At 40.3% G+C, this 20,855-nt stretch overlaps 1 protein-coding gene across 2 annotated transcripts in view; it reads left to right on the forward strand.

Annotated features, from left to right (window-relative positions):
• Positions 1-20,855, forward strand: part of MTUS1 (microtubule associated scaffold protein 1) — a 112,295-nt gene that overhangs the window by 16,113 nt on the left and 75,327 nt on the right. For both annotated transcript variants that reach the window (XM_035326160.1, XM_035326161.1), the window contains exons 2-3: positions 11,057-13,287; positions 14,915-15,110. In XM_035326160.1, the coding sequence (XP_035182051.1) occupies positions 11,233-13,287; positions 14,915-15,110 (2,251 nt within the window). In that variant the 5' untranslated portion in view covers positions 11,057-11,232. The remainder of the gene's footprint in view (positions 1-11,056; positions 13,288-14,914; positions 15,111-20,855) is intronic.

Here is a 20,855-nt window from a genome sequence, read left to right on the forward strand (position 1 = left end):
AGTTGGTGTTATTTAAAGAACTAGTATTTCATAATTCTGTTATCAGAACTGGTATGTTCTCCTCGTAGAATATAAATGAGCAACCCTTTGTATCAAAGAATCAGACAGAGATAGGCATCTGATCCATCAAGTTATCCTAACAGTAAGCTCCAGTGTGTTACTGCACTAAAGCTGTGGCTGTGATTAGACTTGTGATTGTTTTGTCAGTTTTTAAAATACGTTTTTCTAGTGTGTGGTTTTATGAACAAACGTGCAAGCACCTGGCATAGATAAACCTGAACACTGAGGGTTGTTCGGTTTTTCTTCTGCATGTGGAAGCTGATGCTAAGCAGGCATTTTTAAGTAAGCACAGTAGGCTAGTGCTGTACCTTGTGTTCAGTCCATTCCATGCAAAATAACTGAATCAGATTGTGTGAAATAGTTCAGGAGATTTTAGTACAGTTTAATATTATGAAAATGCGTGTTTTTTTTGCTGCCTTTCTCATCTGCTGTTCTCCAGTGATTTGTGAAAAAGGTGGTCAAAGGACTTGGTCTAACAATATTTATTGGTGTGAAGACTTGTCTGACATACTGACAACCTGATTTTTAGACCTGTAAGCATACCTCAGTAGAAGCTGTTTACCTGTCATGTGGATAGTTGAGAATTTAGGTCTCTCTGCTTTTTGCTTCAATTAAAGTAAGAGACCAACTGTAGGTGTTTGGGTTTTGTTTGAAGACCATTACATACAGTCAGAAATGCAGTGCCCTGGCCACAGGTCAGTCTGTGGTATGGAAGACAAGAGAAGCAGAACTAATTGGAGCACTTTGCATTCGGTACCAACTGAGCTTTGGCCTTCTACGTAAAGCTGTCCCAGTCACGGGGCCCTAGGCTCTCCTTGCTTGCGGCCTACCTGGTTTTGAGTAGGGGCTTCTCTGTGGGTACAAGAAATCCAGGCTAGGGCAGCTTACTGCGTCCAGCACTGTCTTGTACCCATTTTGACAGACTGGTGTTCCTCAACTATTCAGAAAACTTCTGAAGAGTGATAGGTCTGACCACCAAATAGTACATGTCGTTGTGCAACTCTGAAGTCTTGGATGTTGATGAACTTTCCAGAAAATTAACTGCCAGCATTCTACGTGCCAGTCCCTTCTATCCCTGCTTCTTGTGAGGTGGCTTCCTCTGGAGAAAGCTCCTCACGCAGCATTAATTGCTTGCAGTTGACATTTGTGAGCAGTATACAACCCAGGGAGTTATACAAACACCTCTGGTATGTTTGACTTGGCCCACAGAACACAGAAACCCGATGGTGTGTTTGAAGGAAAAAAAAGCAAGGTGGAAACTCTTCTGTTGTAGGGCTGTCCCTCAAGACCTGGTGTAGGAGGAACAGAGAGCTCGAATATTTTCTGAAGTTAGAGAAATAAAAGTGGGAGCACTGGCAAATGGAAATCTTTTTTTTTTTTTTTTTTATTTTTATTTTATTGGATTACTCAGCACTGGGTGTGTGTCTGTAGGTTGGGATTTTTCTACTTTTATTTTTCCCACCCTGTCTAGGCAACTCATCTCAATTTAGGATTACCCAGCACGTTGGGATTTCATTTACCAGAGTACTTCAAGAAGCTGAGCTGGATGTAAAATCCTTGTTTTTGTACTGTAAATTGGTGGATTTCTAGATGGAAATCTAGAAATTGCAATGTTCTTAATGTGCTTTGAACTTGATGTCCACAGATAAAAATAATTCTGTCCTGCAAATTTAAACTTACTGTGATGATTTTGGGGGAGAAAAGTTGGTCACGGTTCACAGGACAGTTCAGTTCACTTTTGTATCAGCACTGAAGCAATTTTGATGGTTTGTTTTTCAGCAGTCTTCATTCCTCATTCCCACAGAAGCATGCTATGAAAAGTTTAAATATGAGAATTATTTTCTTGTGTCTTTGAGCTGAAATGCAGGGAGCAGTTTCTCATCTACATGCTGAAGTAAGATCAGTTGTATGAAGTTACTGTATTTGTGTTAGCCTTCTGTGGGAGTTCTCCACCTGCATTACAGAGTGGTGCAGTGCTTGCTGTGTGAAATGCCGACATTTCTGACTTGCTGCTGAGGTGAATGATGGTTTCATGGCTTTGTCCTGTCAAGCGACTGGTTGACCCAGCAGCTGCCATTTACCGCTGTTCCTTTTCCTCATTTGACTTCCCAGAATTAAATAATGTAGGTCAGTGACCAACATAAATCCAGAAATAATGTTCTGTCTCTGTTGCCCTCTTAGCGATGGATGTCCTTGGAGGAACAGCCCGTAAAGCACAGCTTTGGAGAAGTTTGCACCTAGTGAAGCTGTATGTCCTGTACATGCTCTCTACAGTTTTGAGCAGGAGGAGATTTGAACTTTAACTCTAAGAAAATAAATCATTTAACCTGAAAGTTTGTATTGCCCGACCTTAGGCAGAATCTGTAGAAATTGCAGTATTTTTTCCCACTAAAATGACTTCATTTTTTCCCCTCATGGTAGCAATGGAAGATCCCTTTATTTTTGTGTTCTCCCAGTTATTTTCTAAATGCAGATTTACCTGTCTAAAATGTAGTTTAGCCCAAGAAATAGTATTTTATAGGTTCCTGCCACACAACTGGATGTGTGGTGGTAGAATGAATACTTAAAATGTACCGTGGCAGACCAGTGTCCCTTAAATAATCACACTGCTATTACTGTTCATATGTAATTCAGGTTTTCCTCTATCAGGCTTATAAAACTGTTGAAGTCAAAGCCTAAAGGGTTAAACATGAGGTGAGCTGTGTTGTAGGCTGGGTAGTTTTTGCATGGCATCAAGTCCTAGAGGCTTCAGAGTACCTATCCATGTGTGTGAGTGAATCATTTGATGGAGGATCACACATCTCATGTGTGATCAGTCCTTGCAAGAAAAAAAAAAAAAAAAGGCTGTCAGTTATTGCAGAATTATGACCTAATTTTATTATAAAAGTAGGGTGCAGCTTTTTACCTCTGTAGCACAGTAGCAGTACTTTCCTGGCATGTGGAGCATCCTCTGCACTCCTCAGCTCAAGGGACAGCAGTAGCAGGAGCTGAAGCTTACTTGGGAACATCAGGTATGGATGTAGCACCTGGTGCGTGACTTCTGTCACTGCCCCTTGCGTCAATCTTCAGATCAATCAGGTCAGTCTTCAGATGAAATGAAAGCTAATATTCTGGGCCACATGAAGCTGTATTTCCAGGGTGCTTGTAGAGATCTGGTTGTGTATTTACTCTTGTGGGATCTGGTTTTATCTTTGTTCTTTTGGAAAGCTGACAAGTCAGCTAAGTAGACGAACAGGGAGAATTGTTTGTGAGGTTAGTATTTTGAAGTGGAAATAGTTTTTCAGCTATCTGAAAGCTCTGGTGTAGAGGTTTGGCTGTACTGTAGAACAAAATGTAAGCTATAAAAAGCATTTGGATTTGATCTTAACTTTAAGCAACCTGTTTCAAGGAGAAGTACTAAAGTAATGGGTTTGCACCTCTTGCATTTTAATGAAGACATTATGATTCATTGCTAGACTGTAGCATTCTTGAGCAGTCACTGAAGGACTGATGGGACACTTTCTAGGCTGGAGCATTGAGTCCCACTGTTGCCCAGTGGATGCAGAACCCTCCAGAGAAGCGCTGCTGCTTCTCCGTGCTCAAGTGGAGCCCATTCCCTGGAGCCGAGGAGGTCTGCAGAGAGCAGGGCGACTGCACATCTGTATCCAGCCCAGATTATGCAGGTCAGACAAATAACCACATCCTGGCAGTCTTGCAAACAATTTGTGCCCAGCTTCCCCTTCTCTCTGGTCCTGCCCCTGTGAGGGCCAAGTGGAACCTGAGCCCTTGCAAAGCTGCAGGCAGCTGTGGTGAAGCTGCACGTGGGAGTTCGTGCTTTCCAGAGAGCACTGATTGTCATCCCCCCTGGCCTGAGAGTTGTGTAAATCAAGCTGTTTTCTCAAAGCAGCCCTACAGAATTGTCACGGCATCTTTGTTTTTGTAGCTTGTCTACTACAGAGGTAGAGGGCTATGTTTTTGCTGTGCAGGGCCAGTCCCTGTTGGATTCAGTGTTCTGAGACCAAAAATAAACAAATAAAAAAATGTAAAAAGGAATAAAATATAAAAACAAACTCAAGCAGCAGAACTGATCTCACTGTGGGAAACAGTTTCCTTTGTAGGGAACATAACATTTTTTTGAATATAAAAACAATATGATAGGGTTTTTTTTCCTCCCTCTTGAGACTACAACGTTTGGAACAATGGTTGTGAGTTGTTCAGTTAGTCCAGATGCCAGTTATGCAACATTGCAGGTGAAATATCAGTGATGTTGTTAGGATTTATATGGTTTAAAAGAGTATTCAGCAATACTTGCTGAAAATCCTCAACAACTGCTGCACCAGGACTTCCAGTCATTGGGTTGGAGCTGTTTGCTATTTGGCTACCAAAATATTATTTCTGTTAACCAATTCGTTGAAGAGTTAGCAGATTTTGTTCCCATGTATGTAATCAGTAGCCTTGAGTATGAAAAAATGCATAGGAACACTTGCTCTTTACTTGGTAAATAAAAACTTCAGAATTCAGTTCTTCTGTGATGCTGTTTCTGTGCAAAAGTGCAGTCCTAATTCAGTGATAGGATTTCTTATAAGGTAAGTGGAAACTTCTCTTGGCTGGCTGTAGCCTTCCTTGACTGAATGATGACTTATGCATAGCAGGCATCTTTGAGCCTGCAAAAACTGTGAGCTGATTAAACTTCTGACCTGGTTAACTTGAGAAATCCTAAGCATCTTGACTAATAATCTGTACTGCAAAAGGATATCATGATAAGGATGCTACTTTTTCGGTCATTAGAGGATGTGTTGACCTGCTTTTTTCAGGTACTTAATTGGGTTACAGATTCGTTGCACAGAATAATCCACTAGAGCTAAATAATGCTGCTGGACTTACTGTATCTTACTTCACTACAGATTATGTTGGAGGTATTCCAAGTGCTCAGTAAACTAGTTCATATTGTATGCCGGTGTTAAATATAGCTGGTTGCTGAACTGTCTCTCAGTTTTAGGTGAAGATCTGAAAGGACACATGCATGGGAGCAGCTGAGTCTCCCTGTGGCCTCAACTACCTTATTCTAAGGACACAATTTTTGTACTTGCCACAATACCAATGATGTCCATTAAATGTCATGTAGCACTCACGCTAGACCCAGGGGCACAGATGCTTTGTAAAATAATTCAGGAAAATTAAAAATTTCAAGTCCGCATATAACCTGAGGTAGTTTCAGTGTATGCTGCCTGGCACGTTGTGGTATGTTTGTTTGGCATTAAAACTTGAGTGCGAAGTCAAATATCTAATGCAGGAGTTATTTCAGTGGTAATGGTTAAAGCCATCTCTGCTCTGACTTGCCACGCATGACTAAGTTGTGGCTCACTGTTAGGAAACAAGAACTGTTTTCTTTTTCTCGGAGTTATGACTGGCATGTTAGCCACCACCTTTGTAGCGTGGTGTTCTGGCTCTTGCAGAGTGCTTCTGCCATTTTTGTGTTTGCTGCTTTGTGAAGGCCTTGTATTCCTCAGTCAAGAGGAGATTAGCAGCAGACAGTCTTTACTTAATCACAGTTTTGTAGATTTAATACTTGGAGGTGATTCATTTGTTCAGGGCAACAGCAGCATCCTTCCTCCCTGCTCCCCAGGTTGTAGTGAGAATCCAAGGAGCAATAGCTATTCTGGTGCCCTGTGTGCCTGCTTCTGGGTAAATGCACCTCTGCAATGGCAGCGATGGAGGAAAGATCAGTTTAGCTGAAATCCAGGCAACAGACAAGGTGAGCAATATTTGTAACTACTATTCAGTCCAAGAACTCAAATGCTGGATTGGGGTTGGTGAACGTCAGGCTTGGCTGGTCCCAGTCCTGTTCGTGCTCAGCTGCTCAATCAGATCTTTCAAAAACGAGGACTTGAACCTTGACCTTCCCAGGTAATAAATTCCCTTTTAAATTTATTCCCATGTAATAAACGTGCTATTGTCTTGTTTGAGTTTTAGCTCCCTGCTTTCATTTCGACATGAAAGTCAATCCTTACTTGTACAGGAACTTAGGTCGCTGCTGATAAAAGTGCCAATTTCGATAAAACTGGAGGGGCTTGGAGGGGACAGACATTAACAAGTCCGGAACATCTTATTGAAATGTTTGTGACTGTAATTTAACTGGGAAGTAATAACTTAATGTCATTTTTACAAGTTTCTAATGTGACAGGCTGAATATTGATCTCATGGAAAACCAGGCACGGTCCTTGTTTATAGTACCAGTCGCTAAACTAGTGATAGCTAAGTATATAAGTGTGTATTGCAGTCATGTACTGCACCCCTGTTTGAAATCCATGTGCTGCTTTTAGCAAGGAATACCATCTTAATGAAGCTAAGAATGTGTGCCTGGTAAAGTCCCAGCAATGGAAAGTGCCAGAATATCCAAGTGAGAGGTTTGCTGGGTTTCTGACCTGCACGTTCAAATAGGTAGCTTTGGTTTTGTTTGATCATGCGTTTAATCTCAAATAATAAAATACATTTGCTTACTTGTGCTGCCTTTATAGCTAGGGTTTGTCACCAGCTTGTGTGTACTTATCTCTTACTTCCGTGAGTTTCACCTGGCCTGGTGCTGTAAAACAGCGGGGAAAGGCGTGAATTTGCAGAACTTCCTCGTCAGGCAGTTGTACCTCCAAATACCCAATGCTAGATCCCAGTTTTAAACTTCTTTTTTTTTTTTAAATGTCATTAGGTAACTAAATAAGAGAGGCATTTATTTTACTTTTAAGAAAAGTCACTGGACCAGTCTTCCACTTTTGAATGCGGAGTTCTCCCAGAACATACTTTAATATTTCCCAACTTCTGATTTTTATTTTAAAGGATGCAAAATTCTCTTACCAAGACACTATAAATCCATTGGAATGGCTGATTCTTCTTGCTTACAAACAGCCTGAACTTGAAAATAGAGACAGCAGCCTACCAGAACTTGTGCGTTACTTCTGCTTACCATGGAAAGTGTCTCACGTTGATTTTGATTTTTCAAATGACTTTGACTAAAGCATACAGAAGTCACTTAGCTATAGTATCCACACTGATGGTATTGCGTGTTCTTAGGCAAGTGGTGATATTACCAGATGAGCACTTCATGTACTTCATGTAATTCACTTCTAGGAGCATGTTGCACTTGTAATGTTATAAATGTTTGGGTAAAGTTGTTCCAAAAGATTAACATCCTCTTTTCTCATAGAATGAATTAGCACGGACCCAGGCTCATCAGCATGGGAGGTAACTGAAGTTGCACAGGGAACATTTCTAGCCTGCTTTCCCGCTTGTAGGAGCGCACCCTTGACTTTCAGATCTTCTCCCACCACCCACTGTGGTACAGAACATGCCAACGTTGCTGGTGGGCTGGATTGAGTGCTAGGGCTGAGTGGCTGACAGCTCCAGATGGAGCACCAGGAAAAGCCTAATTGTTATTGCGTGCCTTGTGAGAGTACTGCAAGCTGACTTGTCTTCTTGTAGTAATTTGGAAACTTGCAGCTTGACTTATTTATACTAATTGCTACGGTTTTGGCTCTAATTTACCCAGCACTGAACCAGTCACTCTCTGTCCCTCAGTGTTTTTACAGTGCACATGCAAACTGTCCTAGCCTTGTTGGTTAGTAGAAGCTGCAAAATCTTGCTCTGAACCCTGTTCTGCATGTTGTAGTGTATTTTTCCTGAATGTGGGGCCACTGGCAGCTGGTCTCTTTTCTTTTTAGGATTTGCTTGCCAAGCTCCCTTCCCTTGCAATGCTTCCAAAGCAATGCTTCTATTCCCACAAGCTCTTACATGTATGTTGAGGAAGGGAAAAGACTAGAAGCCTGATAAATAAACTCAGAATGAGTTTAATAGTAGTGTTTAGTTCAGATAATTCCCTAAGTCCGTTTAGTTTGTCAGGACCAATGTATTCTTGGGAAGGGCAAATATTTTGTCTGAGTATTTGCTACTGACCACTCATAGAGGAAGTAGTGGCTGTGGTTAACGTCATTTGACCTAGTGTAGCAGGTTGTAAATGTAAAGAACTTCTTGCCACCAGGAAGCTTATAAGCCTGATGAATGTATGTTCTGAACATAACGAACCCTGCCTGCAGAGTTACAGAATGTAAGTTTTTGAGGACTAATGTTAATTTATGTTACAAATTGTTATATGCTATAGTTAAGCCTTAGAAATGTCTCACTTTCTATGAAAGATGCTTTTAGACTCTAAATGTGGACATGAAGCGGTATTTGAAGCTGATCTAATGGATTACTGAAGTGAGAATCAGCTTTAAAATAGTTAAATCAGAAGTATATTTTTGTATATGTTCTAGTTAACGGTGGACTGAGCAAGCAGAACTCTATCTGTACATGTACACATATGTATATGCAACTTAAACTCACTTACTGATTTTTCTATTTGGTCTCAAAGCTACTTTTATTTTTCTGGGAGCTTCTTAAGCCTTGATTATATCAAGGTTTACTTAGCTGCATCTCTTGTGTTTCAAATGTTGGCTTATTAGCAATCCATACTGTAAGCTAAGATGTCATTCTTTAAATTCTTGAGACCTGAGTCTTGCTAGTTGGCATAGTGGAGTTCCCCACTTCCTGTAGTGCCAAGGCTTTTGAAAGAGGTACGAATGCTCTTTGCACCTGAGCTAACGCTAAAGCAAAATGGAATCTCTGAACTTCTTGTTGCATGACTAGGTGAGCAAGCTGTATTGTGTGTTACGGGTTTGTCTCCAAACAAGTAGAAACTAGTTTGTTTTCACAACGGTGAAAGCAAAGCTTGCAAGCATTTTTCAGAAGTTGATTCTGTGATTGACTTAAATCAATGGAAAAATATTCAGGAGAGGTTCTTGTCCTGCCTCCAGGGACGACTTCTGTGGACGAACTCTTGAACCTGTCTTATGTTTCATAATGGAGCATTAAAATGAGGGTGCTACAATTGTTCATGCGTCTGTGGGGACTGAATAATACTGGGAATGCAAAGGATCTAGACCAGCCGTAAGGAACTGGGAGAGTTTAAGCAGGAGCTGTCTAGTCCAGCATTTCATCTTCAGTGGCTTTTGTTTTGGAAATGGGGGGTGGAGGAAAGCAGAGGGGGCTACTGTCTTATTTTGGTGGCTTGTTTTCCCTGTTCCACAGTCTTTAAGCATCTGTCTCAGACTGAAGGTAAAAAGTTCCATGTAAAGAAAAGGTGGTGGGATAGACAGAAGCATCTCTGTTTGGTCTGCTGTGAGCACACAACCTCCTGGAGATTTAGAACAGGCTTACCTAGAGTGCTGCTTTTAAACTCAAGACTTTGTGGGCCCTACTATATAAAAAATAAACTCCAGATGTGTGGAGATGTTCAACACCTGTCTAATTTCCTTGTTCTTCAGCTGGGAAAAGGTACCTTATGACCTTTGTCAATGAATGAGTCTTCGTCCTGGTTCCCTTGTGGATCCAGTGAACTGCCCCTCAAAGTTAGACACTTGTTCTGAGAGTCACTTCTTCCTGGCAGATCTGAGTTTCAGTTCCACATCTGCACTGTCTTGCCTAGCTTTCAGCTGTGCTCTGGTCTTATTTCTGGTACTAGGGACCTTTCATCTGGACTCATGTTACAGAGCTCATTGAACTGCTTTGCGTGCTTTGTATTTCATCTCTCAAATCTTTCTCCTTTCTTGACCTTGTGGTTTTGGTAGCTGCATGCAGCCTCAGTGCTTTCTAGGCACTTTCCTTATAGGTGCAAGGGCTTTTCTTTAATCTTGTTTTCTTTTTGCCACATCAGCCTCCTCCCTGCTCTGCCCTGGAGAGCTCTTTCCCTTTCTGTAAGGTTTCAGGTGATGATGCGCAGCTCTTCTCTGCTGTAGAGGACCCATCATTGGGATTGTTCCTCCGCTTTGCTAGTCTTGTGTCTTCTTTATTGAAGATGGAGGCTGTTGTTACATAGGAAATTCCTTTCCAGTGACTCTGAAAGGGTCCTCTGTGCATCTACCTGTTCACTACTCCAGTAGTGCTGGGGTAGTGTAGTGGTGTAACCCTGGAGCTAACTAGGAATTTCCTTGTCTTCTCTTCAGTTCAGCTCAGGTACCTTTGGACAACTCCATAAAGACCTTGAGTTGCTTCTGCTGTGCATGCTTCCTCAAAATGCAGGGAGAAAGGCCTTCAGCACAGGGGAAAAATACTGGGCTTGTTACTGCTCACTACCATCTCATCAAGGGATGAGAGACATGAGCACTGAAGCTCTTTCTTCTCTGGGATTCTTAGTGTTGCTGCTATGTTGCTTCTCCGGTATCTGTTCTAAACATATGCTTGCACAGCAGCCTTTTGTCATTATTACAGATTAGATCCATCTTAATTTTCTGTCTTCATGCAAATTTGTACATAAGAACATAAATATGCTTGGCCATACTTGGTCAGACTGAAGATCTGCCAACCTCTGTCCTGCCCCCAGCAGTAACCAGTGCTAAATGCTAAAGAGTATAAGAACAGGCTAAGTGCGCAGCAATTCTTCACTGGAGTTCTCCAAGCTGCTTGCAACTTGTGACCGAGAGGTTCTTCAGTCAGTCTGGTGTTCACTTTGGATAGATTTTTCTTTCTAGAATCTTATATTTGAGCCTATGTAAGCTTTTGGCTTCCAAACACTACATGCTTTATGAGGAATCGTGCCTAGCTGTTAGGTACTTGCTACTGGAAGAAGGAAAAATGAGCAGGCATTTGAACATCTGGTATCTCAGCAGGAAGATGATATCTGGACAACTAAAGCTTTCTTGTTGTTCCTTTGCTTGTATAGAAGCTAAAAATCTAGGAATGCAGCCCTAAAATCACACTTGATTGCAAAGGACCAAAGAGTTCAAAAGTTGCTTGGCACCCATGGGAGGAGAAAGGGCTGGAGAAATTAAACTTTTATGGTTATTGTCATTGCAAAAGCCTGACTTCCTAAAGGAAGTTGGTCAAAATGGCTGCACTTGAATCAAGTCACAACTAATAGCTTAAGAATGTATAATGTCTTAAAGTTCTGGTTTGTCTAATAGTTTTATTTTTTATTTCTTTTTATTTCTAGAACTTTTGAATCCTCTTGGAAAGGATGAAAACAAGGAACTGCTTTTTAAATATCTTTCTGGATAGCTGACATGTTCCAGGGAAAAGCTTTTTTTTCTGCAATATTCAGTAGAGTCTGCGTTCTCTGGGATTTTAAATAAGCATAAAATGAAAGTAGTTTAAAATTTATCCTTCAAAATGAATATTGAAAAGTCAGATGACAAAGCAAAGAATGGCTTGAAGTCTTCCTTACTTATAAGGGATGAAAATGGAAATAATTACGCATGTGACAAAGCTACACCTTCCTCAAACAATTGTGCCACCAAATTGCATGGTAATTCAACTGACCAAAATATAGTGACTAAGCATGAAGATGATACTGCTCTTGAAGATAAGAGTGACGTTGGAAGTGTTCTTTTAAAACAGCAGCATATTGACACACATCATCTACAGATGATGCCTGGTAAATATAACTGCACAGGAGCTCTCTTGGGAGATACAGATGCTGCGTGCAAGTCTTCTGTGACCGGGCAGACCTGTGTGTATCCTTTGAACTGTGACTTGAAAGAAATGGCAAACTTCCTGAAAGATAGCATGGCTGTGGCAGAAATGCAAGATCAGAGTCTTGAACAATCGGTGCCTTACAGTCAGTCTGCCTCAAATTGTGCATTACCTCTTCCTGCTTCAGAGCAGAATGTGCAGTCCATGATAAAAGACGGGGTATGCTGCCACCTGAACACATTGGATGTTACTAGTGTTATAGGTGGAGCTGTGGAAACCGATCAAAATGATGATGCGCATCTGAGTGAACGCTCTTCTGATGAAGTATGTATGAGAGAGAAACTTGGTGCAATCAGCTCAGAAAAAATCCCGAATTTCCCCTTTACGATAGTGGCTTCAGGAAGCCCAGCTGCCTATTCTGAACTTGAAGTACGTTGTCCTGCCTCTGCAGGTGTTGAACACTATATAGAAAACAGTAACAACATTGATGGAGCACCACAGGAAGCAGACGCACCATCTGGAAAACTAGCTGCTGGATGTATAGATGCTTGTACGCAAGATCCATGCGTTAATACATATGAAGATCAGCAAGCAAAATCCTCGCAGAATACTGCTGGCCGTGATGAAACTGGGAATTCCACTGCTGAAACACGCAAGGATGGTCCTGTAAATAATGAGCACCTTTTACCAGTACATAACGGTGATGGAGAACAAGTATCAAAGAAAAACAGCGAACCCTTAACCAAAGAACAAAGCATCTCTGGAAATGCTGCTTTTCAAGATGTGCACAACGCCCCTTTTGTGTCTGGAACGACACCTTGCAGTGTACCAAAACTAAAGAAGGCCATTATGCCTGAGCTGAAATGTGAAGCAACTTTTGTGGTCTTCAGTCCTTTGGCTGATGAAAGAGATTCTGCTCTATTTACTTCGACTCCTAAGGAGAGATCAAAAAATACAACTTTTTCTGTTCCAGCTGTGGCAGAACTTGGAGACAAGTCTACTAAACTGCGACCAAGTGAGGTATTCGTAGGAGAACAAAACAGAAGGCCTTTGCTTAAAGCTAATTCAGGTCAAATTACAGGAAAAACATTGGGCAGGTCTCCTGTTGTGTCAACAATAACCAAAGCGAGGAAATCTGAGATTGTTAGTTTTCCCAAACCTAATTTTAAGAATGTCAAGCCAAAGGTTATGTCTAGGCCTGTGCTGCAGCCAAGAGAGGGTGCACCCTTAAAAGACTCTCCCCAGTCCCCCCAGCTGTCAGCCACCTCCTCATCCTCACTAGCTGCTTCCCCAAGGCAATTGTCCTCTTCTGTAAAAGTACTGAAGAAGAAAATAGATCTAGCTAAAGACACTAAAGCGGAATTGCCTGTGAATAAGCCCCATAAGCTACATCTTAACAAACACCTCTTCGCTAGCCAAGTCGTACATGCCACAACACATCCCCGAAACGCTTCCCACAGGGCTTCAAAGACACCTGTGTTGAAGCAGAACCCGGAAGACATTGGCAAGGCAGGTGCTACCGCTTCAGCATGCGCCTCGCTCTCTGCCGTGCTTCCAACATGCGTAGAGGACTCCAAGGAGATGCGGAGTGATAAAATGGAAAGTTCAAACTTGTTAATGCAGCCCTCTGCTGAAAACATCCGCCCGACGGGAGGTGAGAAAGAGCAAAACGACAACATGGGAATTCTTCTGGAAGCACCGTTGTTAAAAGATGTGGCAAATGAAACGTTTGACCTGTGCTCTGTTCCTGTGGTAAGCTTTTGAAATTCAATTATTTGATGATACGTTTTGTATATTTGAAAAAAAAAAAAAGGGGGGGTTCTGCATTGCACAGTGCTGAATGGGAACTGAGGGATGGGTTTTGTGTCTGCAACAGCAGGTGTAGCATTGATTTCTGGGCTGAAATATCTTCCCACTAAAAGGAGAGAAGAAATACAAATTTTTACAAACTGACTGAACATCTACCTAAACAGTAAGCACTTGACCATGAAGTGGCTTACTTTAAGTGCTTTTTAGTGTCTTTAGCCTTCATCTTCTTCCACAGTATAAAAAGCTTTACACTGAAGTCTCAGTAATGCAATGCCATCAGTATGATTTCTAGTAAAAGCACACATCTAAATTTCAGTCTAGCTAGTAAAATCATGTAGTGTTACTTGTTAAAATTTCTACAAATACAACTTCTAATATATGCTTTTTTCAAGATAATTCTAGTGCTACTCTAATTTTAGATAGATCTTAGAGATAAATTTCTGTTTTCAGTAATCTTTTTTTCTTTCAAAGCATAATTTATTTCTAAAACATACTTCTAAAATTTACATATAGAACTGTCTGCATATATTAACAATATCATGTAACACAAAGCCCCAAGACCAACAATTTGGTGAAGCGTTTTTAACTTAATTTCCCTGTCTGCTTTGAATAATTTGGGAGTTCGTTTATTTGAGTAATAATGGGACTCGTTAGAATAGTTAGCGTAGCCAGGATGCACTCTTCATGCAGAAGGTGGATGCCTTTTTTCGGGCAGTCGGCCAACTGGAAGGTGCGAACTTCCTGGCCGGAAGGTATGTGTGCATGATGGGTTGGGAAACATTTTCAGACAAGTCAGCTACCTGTCAGGAGCAATGTGCTGCTTTCAAATACCTCAGAAAGAGGTTTCAAAGAAAAGGAAAGGTAGGAAAGAAGGGAAGAGCTTTGGAGTTGGGTTGGCAAAAATCTCTTTGCTCAATGTAAAGTAGGCAGGGTATGGTACAGGTAACGATATATAAGATTTCTGTATAAAAGTTAGAGGTAGGAGAAAACAACCTATAAAACAGTTGTTTTAAACTTGTCCTGAATTGATAGTTTTTGGCACCTGAATGTGAAAGGGTTTACATGTTCCTCTGTCCAGACTTAAGATCTAGGCCAGGAAACCTGTGACAGTGGCTGGGAAGTTCTGGGTTGTACATGCCAACTAACATTTTAGTGCATTAACTTGCGCAGATGCTTGGTAAAGAATTCATCTTGAGATTAGGTACAGTCATACAATCAAATGGCTCAATTAAAGCTTGGAGGGGCAAGGAAGGAAGAAAGTGACATTAAGTGGCCTCTGTAACCTCTTTAACATGTTGGTCATTATCAGTGACTATCTTCAGACTTCTAGTTTTGTGTCACTGGAAGCCATTTAAGAGAGTCATTGAAGTTCTGAAGTATAGGCGATGTTGCTGACTGCTTCTTTGGTGGACCATGTACCAGCAAACAGCTAAGCACACCCCTTACCTGTGTGGTCAGTATTTCATTACAGATGCTAGAAAGGGAAATGGCTTCTCATAGTGATCATGTTTTGTATGTTTTTCTTTTTTTTTATTATTATTTTTTTGTTTGTTTGTTTGTTTTAAAACAGATGTCTTCTGTGAAAGGTGGTATAGCGCAAGGGAAAAATACACCAAAGAAAGTCCCAGTCACGCCACGAGCTGTATCAGCATCCAAGGTTAAAATGGTGCCATCTGTGTTTCCCTTGAAGAGAGGAAGTGAAAACAAAAACACCTGCACAATTAAAGCACCTTCTCAGAAAGGAACTGTTCTGTCATCAAGCTCTGGTAAGAGAATTTTTCACTGGAATGCTACCACTTAGACAGTTTCTTAAAATTAAGGTATTGCATGTAATCTTTGTTTTTTTTTGATGATACGGAGCTGCCTTTTCGGTGTTAAATGTGATTCTATCTAAATTGCTACTCTGAGGCTTAAAAGAAAGGTAGGTTCTACATAAACTACTTAAAATCTCATCTTTTAAGGAGTGTGTTTATGGGTGTATGGTTCTATTAGAAGAAACAGTATTTAAACAATATTTGTAGTTTGCTTATATAGCAAAACTTAGTGGAAGTACAACTGAAATTCCTCAAAAGCTATGAAAGTGAAAAGGAGAAAATACAGAGCTCAGACACAAAGCTTTTACAATAAGCAACTGTATGCTATTCCAAAGGGAAGGAGCCCTATTTCAGGATGTAACATATATCAAAATTAGGTTGGACAAAATGTCTCTGCAGTTTCTAGGAAGGGTAGAACATGAAGAGCAGCTAAAGCAGTAGTCTCCAATTAAGCTCAGACTGATTTATACTGAGGTGGGAAAAAATCTCAAAATGAGTCTGTAGGCTGCTGTACAGATCCGGTGACTGCAAACCACATTCTGTAATTGTACTGTAGAGATTCAGAAATGCTCATGTAAATTATGTGCTTTTTTTTAAAAACCAAGTGTGGCAATATACCTAATTGCAAAGGTAGCCTGGCTATAAATGACTACACTACAAGACACTGTAATTTGAAAAGTGTGCACACCCAGCTATACCCAGCAAAACCTGTTTTTTACCCACCCAATCCAAGATTATACAAGAGTCCAAAATACTCCCCTTAATTACATACAGGTGATGAAATGTGATAAAATCTGTATCTCTAGTCCTTTATGGGATAAGTCTCTCAAATAAAGTGGATTTAGTTCATTCTCTGATTTAAGCCTTGCTGATGTGAAGGATTTGCTTAGTGAGCTAGGTACCTGTAAATCACCAAGTTTTTGGAAGACTTGTGGTCACTCTTAGAATCTCAGTTTATAGTTCTCCTATCTGTAATCTGAGATGGGTATAGGTGTATTTTTTGTCCCTTAGGTTATTAATCCAGAGCAGCTTTATGACACTATTGCTATATGAAGAATGGCTGGTTATGAGTATGACTTCTGCTTCTGAAAGTGCACCTGTTTATTTTTTAATGAAGGGGGGACATTTGCTATTGGAAATAAAACGTTTTCTCCCCATGTTTCTTTAGCTAAAGAATGTCTCTCTATAGATCGTTGTATCTTAGAATTGAAGTATTCAGTAGAGTACCTTCCAAGTTTTTCCTATTGGAAACTGTCTGCTTAAGATGAAAGCATGAAGCAGCACTACAATATTTCAGACTTGTGCATTATGACCAGGAAAGACTGGAACCTCAGTGTTGCTCATGAGGGTAATTTTTCTTTAATATCCTTTCCTATCCCCCTGCCAATGCCCACAGCTCATAGCACATATCACCCTTACTTTTGCTCATGCCATGTTTTGGTGCTGTGAAGTAGGATTTGATGCATTAAACTGTATCAGGCTAACTTGCCCTGTCCCTTGTCAAGGAAATTCTTAAATGTTTTTCCTTGCTTCCTGGTAAACGTAGTGCTGATGGAAATCAGATGAGACAAGCAGTGGTGGGGGAAGTAAGGACGAGGAGAGGAAGGAGTTGCTTGGTTTTGCTATCAAAGCCCTGCTGTGTTACCAGGCCATACCTTTCAGGTGAAACCCTACCCACAGATACTTACCTCCATTCATTTTTTAAGTTTTTTGAGGTAAAACCGTACATACATTTACTGTGGCCAAGAGGTAGCTTGTAAATGAAACAATTCCCTGTCAGTTTAGCCTGATTGTAGGGAATAACAATTTATTCAAGTTCAAGCTATTTGAACACTTCAGTATTAAACTTGTACCTTGGTAATGTTCCAGCAACACAGATAAATAACTTGTTCTGTAGCTGTGCAGTTGTTTGTTGTCAGGCTTTCTTCAGGCTATAGCAAGGCTAGCTAAATCCAGGATGGAAAGGACTTCTGGAGGTCACCTAGCACAGCTCCCGCTGCCTGTAACTGGATCGGCACTGAATTCAGACGAGGTTGTTCTGGAGTTTGTCAAGTTGAGTCTTAACTGTATGAATCCTAACAACTTGGTTCAGCTAATTCTTAACCAGTTGCGGGGTGTATTTGGATAACTGGGCAGGAAAATATTCTCTGTAGTGAGTCCATGGAATGCTCTGAACAAGAGAAGTGATGGTGTAGATAATATGTATCTCACATGTCATCTCACAATTATGTTGGGGGAGAGTAGCAGTCCGTCTGTCCAAAATGTATGTGTATTATTCTCAGAATAATAAAGAGCTTGTGAGCAATAGATTGTATCATTCACTGTCATTTTGACTGGGAAGCAGAAAACTCCCCTATGACCAAGAAATAAAAGAAAAAAAATGCCACCTGTAATATGTCAATTATAAGATCTTCCTTACCTGGCAGGAATTGACATTTCAGTATTTTTTCCACTTGTGAATAAAATGAACCTTTTGGAGGTAGCATAATAAACCAGTAGGAAACGTGTTCTAGGGAAATTCCCTGATCCTTTCCCAGACAGGAGAGGGGATTTGCAGGAGGACAAGAAGAAAACTCATGTTCCAAGCATTACATATTTTTGGGGTTATTTGAAGAGCACATTAAGCTAGAAATAATTTTAATTACTTTTCCCAACATGGTTGATGACTACTGTTCACCCATATTAGTGCATCTTGGCTGGAATTTTGAATCTTTGCTGAATTAAAAATTGGTTCTTGTTTCTATTGGTAAAAACACATACAAAAATTTAAGACACAGAATGAAGTGTTTGAGTCCCCTGGTTCTTATTTGTGGGCGTGGGTAATTTTGGAACCTTCATTTAGGACTTTGAATCAGCCAGAAATGAAAGCAACTATTGTTTTCATTCCCAGCAAAAGCACACAGCCTTCTAATTGGATATCCATAACCACAGTGGTAGAGTAATATCCCACTAATAGTTGACATAGTAGGGTTTGGGAAGAGTTAGGTCCATCTTTGACTTGAAGAGAGGTCTGGGAGGACCGGAGAAGCCAAGAAGCTTTGGTGTCCCATGGAAGGTCTAGCACTGCATTTTTTTCTCATAGTGCTGACTATATTGACCTGTAAGTTTGTAAAGGAATGGAGCTTTACCTACGCATATTCTGATTTTCTTCACCTGTATTTCTTCCATAAAATTATAACATAGCTTTCAATTATTTCCCATTGTATGAAATTTCACGTTGTTGATGATGTCTTAGCTATGAGAGCTTTGTCGTGCCTTATGCATAATTGGAACTATTTGGGGATATTGGAAGTATTATTTTTCCATTTACCGTTAGACTTCCAGAAATGAATGAAAGACATGTAAATCATCCTTGTAACCAAATTCTTTTGCATACTTTTCTAAAGTGTAGGTCATGATCTGACATTTATTTCTGACCCGTTAGGTACCGTTTTTTTCTCTGATTTTATGTCAGTACCATCTGATTAGCAGAACTATTGCCCTGTTGTTTAGTTATCTTTTGCATGGATGTAAGCCAGTGGTACTGCTTCTTCCTCTCTTGCTGCTTCTCTTCCTCCTCTGGCTTTTCATAGCGTTTAACTAGCATAATGAAAGCTTGGGTAAGGAGAAGCTCAACATTGTGAATTCTATTTTTCCTTGAAGATTTTGGACAAGTGAGTCCTTCTGAAAAGTTGCTCATCCTGAAAGATTTTCTGATGTGCTGCAAGTAGAGAAAATGATTCCCCATGTGCTATAGCAAAAGAACTTCAGTTGCATTAAACCACAGAAGGTTTTAGTGATACTTTGAAATACTGATTTGCTTGTTACTTTATAATTGCTAAATTCCTTTTATTGAATTTTTGGCTTGATCTTACACGTAGATGTGTAATTCAGAGAAGCTTCCAAGTTAAAACTAGAACAGGCTATAACACATTAAGACTGCTGCCATTTATTGCACAAAGAAGAGCTTTTCAGATAGAAAATTGAAACCAAATGGTTTCAGTGGGTTTTTATGGTTCTGGCAACATGTACATGAACTTGGTAATTCAGATCTTTTTGGTATAGCCTTTCACAATACTAGGGAAGCAGAACCAGAACAACTTAGTTTCAGAAAGCATTACCGCAATCCCTGAATTTCTTTTCTGACACTGAACCAGGAACTAAACCAAGCATAGTTACTGCAAATTACTTTTCAGCTTTATCACTCCTGCTATCTACCATCTGACTTTTTAAAGTTGTGTTGACATGCTTCCAATGGGAAACAAAATATTTTAAAAAGCAAGCATAATTTCCAGGTTCTCTGCCCTGAAACCCTCAGGACCTTCTCAAAATGCTCGTACTGGGGAGTTAACCTGTAAAGGTATCCATATACTTTCCCATGAGTAAATCTGCAAATAACATTTAAGAGGTAGCTACAGCCACTCTTTCTATATGCTTTCCTCCTGCCTCCAAACATTCAGCCTCTTTTTAGGGATCTTAAAAGCAGGTTCCCTGTACACTAACTTGGACAAGATCATCATTTGTCCAGTTTAATTGGTCCCTTCTTCTTTCTTTGATATGTGTGGTGCTCCATTACAGTAATTAAAGTCTGTGTAAAATGAACTTAAAACTCCCATATCCTCCTTTGAAAGTGTGGGAAGGGGGAAACTAATACGTGAGCTTCTGTGGAGTATAAGATGTGTCTGTAGTATCACATGAAGCTTGCCTCTGTCTGAGATCAGTGTTATCCAGCCAGCACCTGCTAACAGAGGGGACATTGGGGAATGTTTCCTGCAGGAAGGACAATGCTGTGACATGTCCATGGGGAGAATCTTGGTTTGTCTATAGTAGACTTATAAATTACATGACCTGCCTTGTGGATTTTCACCAGTTGAGCAGGTGACTTCTGAGCCATTCTGCTTGTTCCTTTTCTTTGAGCTTATTCTTCTATAAATGATGTGGGGAAGAAGGTATCTGGTTTGATAGAGAAATCTTGTTTAAAATAATAGTCTTTGGTCATCTTCACCCAGAGAGTCCTGCTTCATGGTGACTTTCTCTCACAACCAGCTATCTTCTAATTTTCAGTATAAAGTGGCTGAAAACTTTAATGTACTTGAAAGGACTTTTTCCAGCTGGTCAATGCATGACAGGTCAGGAAGCAGCATTAGTTGTGAGGACTTAGAAGGTAATACCTGCAAGATTCCTGCCTTTTGAAACTCATTGCTTGAGATGGGCTTTTCTACTGTTTCCTTTCCACTTTGCCCTCCGTTCCTGGCCATCCTCAACAGGAATGGTTTGCTGGAAGCTGCCCGATGCAGTGTATATCCTCACACAAGTATTGATCTCTAAGCCTCTGCTGCAAGTGTTGGTCATTCATGTACAGAATGGTTGGCTCACATTTTGAGGCCCGAAAGGAGACATAAAATGATGTAATCTGAAGTACACACAATCAACTTCCTTTAGTTTTGACTACGTACACTAGTGGAAAAACTTTCTATAATTTCTGTGCTTATTTTCTTTCCTTACATTTCATTAACAAGGTGCTCTCTTACTATGCAGTAGATGTTATTAATATTTTATAGGCCTTATATAGGGTTCAGCAAAAAAAACACCCATTTTGATCAAGTTATTTCCTAGTTTTAAGTCCAATGGTTTATGAGAAATGAGAAGAAGCAGAAGGTTTTTTGGCTTTGAAGTAATGTGGGGCCTGTTACAACAAATAACTTAGAAACAAGTTGA

The sequence above is a fragment of the Oxyura jamaicensis genome, chromosome 4, assembly GCF_011077185.1.
Source record: "Oxyura jamaicensis isolate SHBP4307 breed ruddy duck chromosome 4, BPBGC_Ojam_1.0, whole genome shotgun sequence".
Lineage (NCBI taxonomy): Eukaryota > Metazoa > Chordata > Aves > Anseriformes > Anatidae > Oxyura > Oxyura jamaicensis.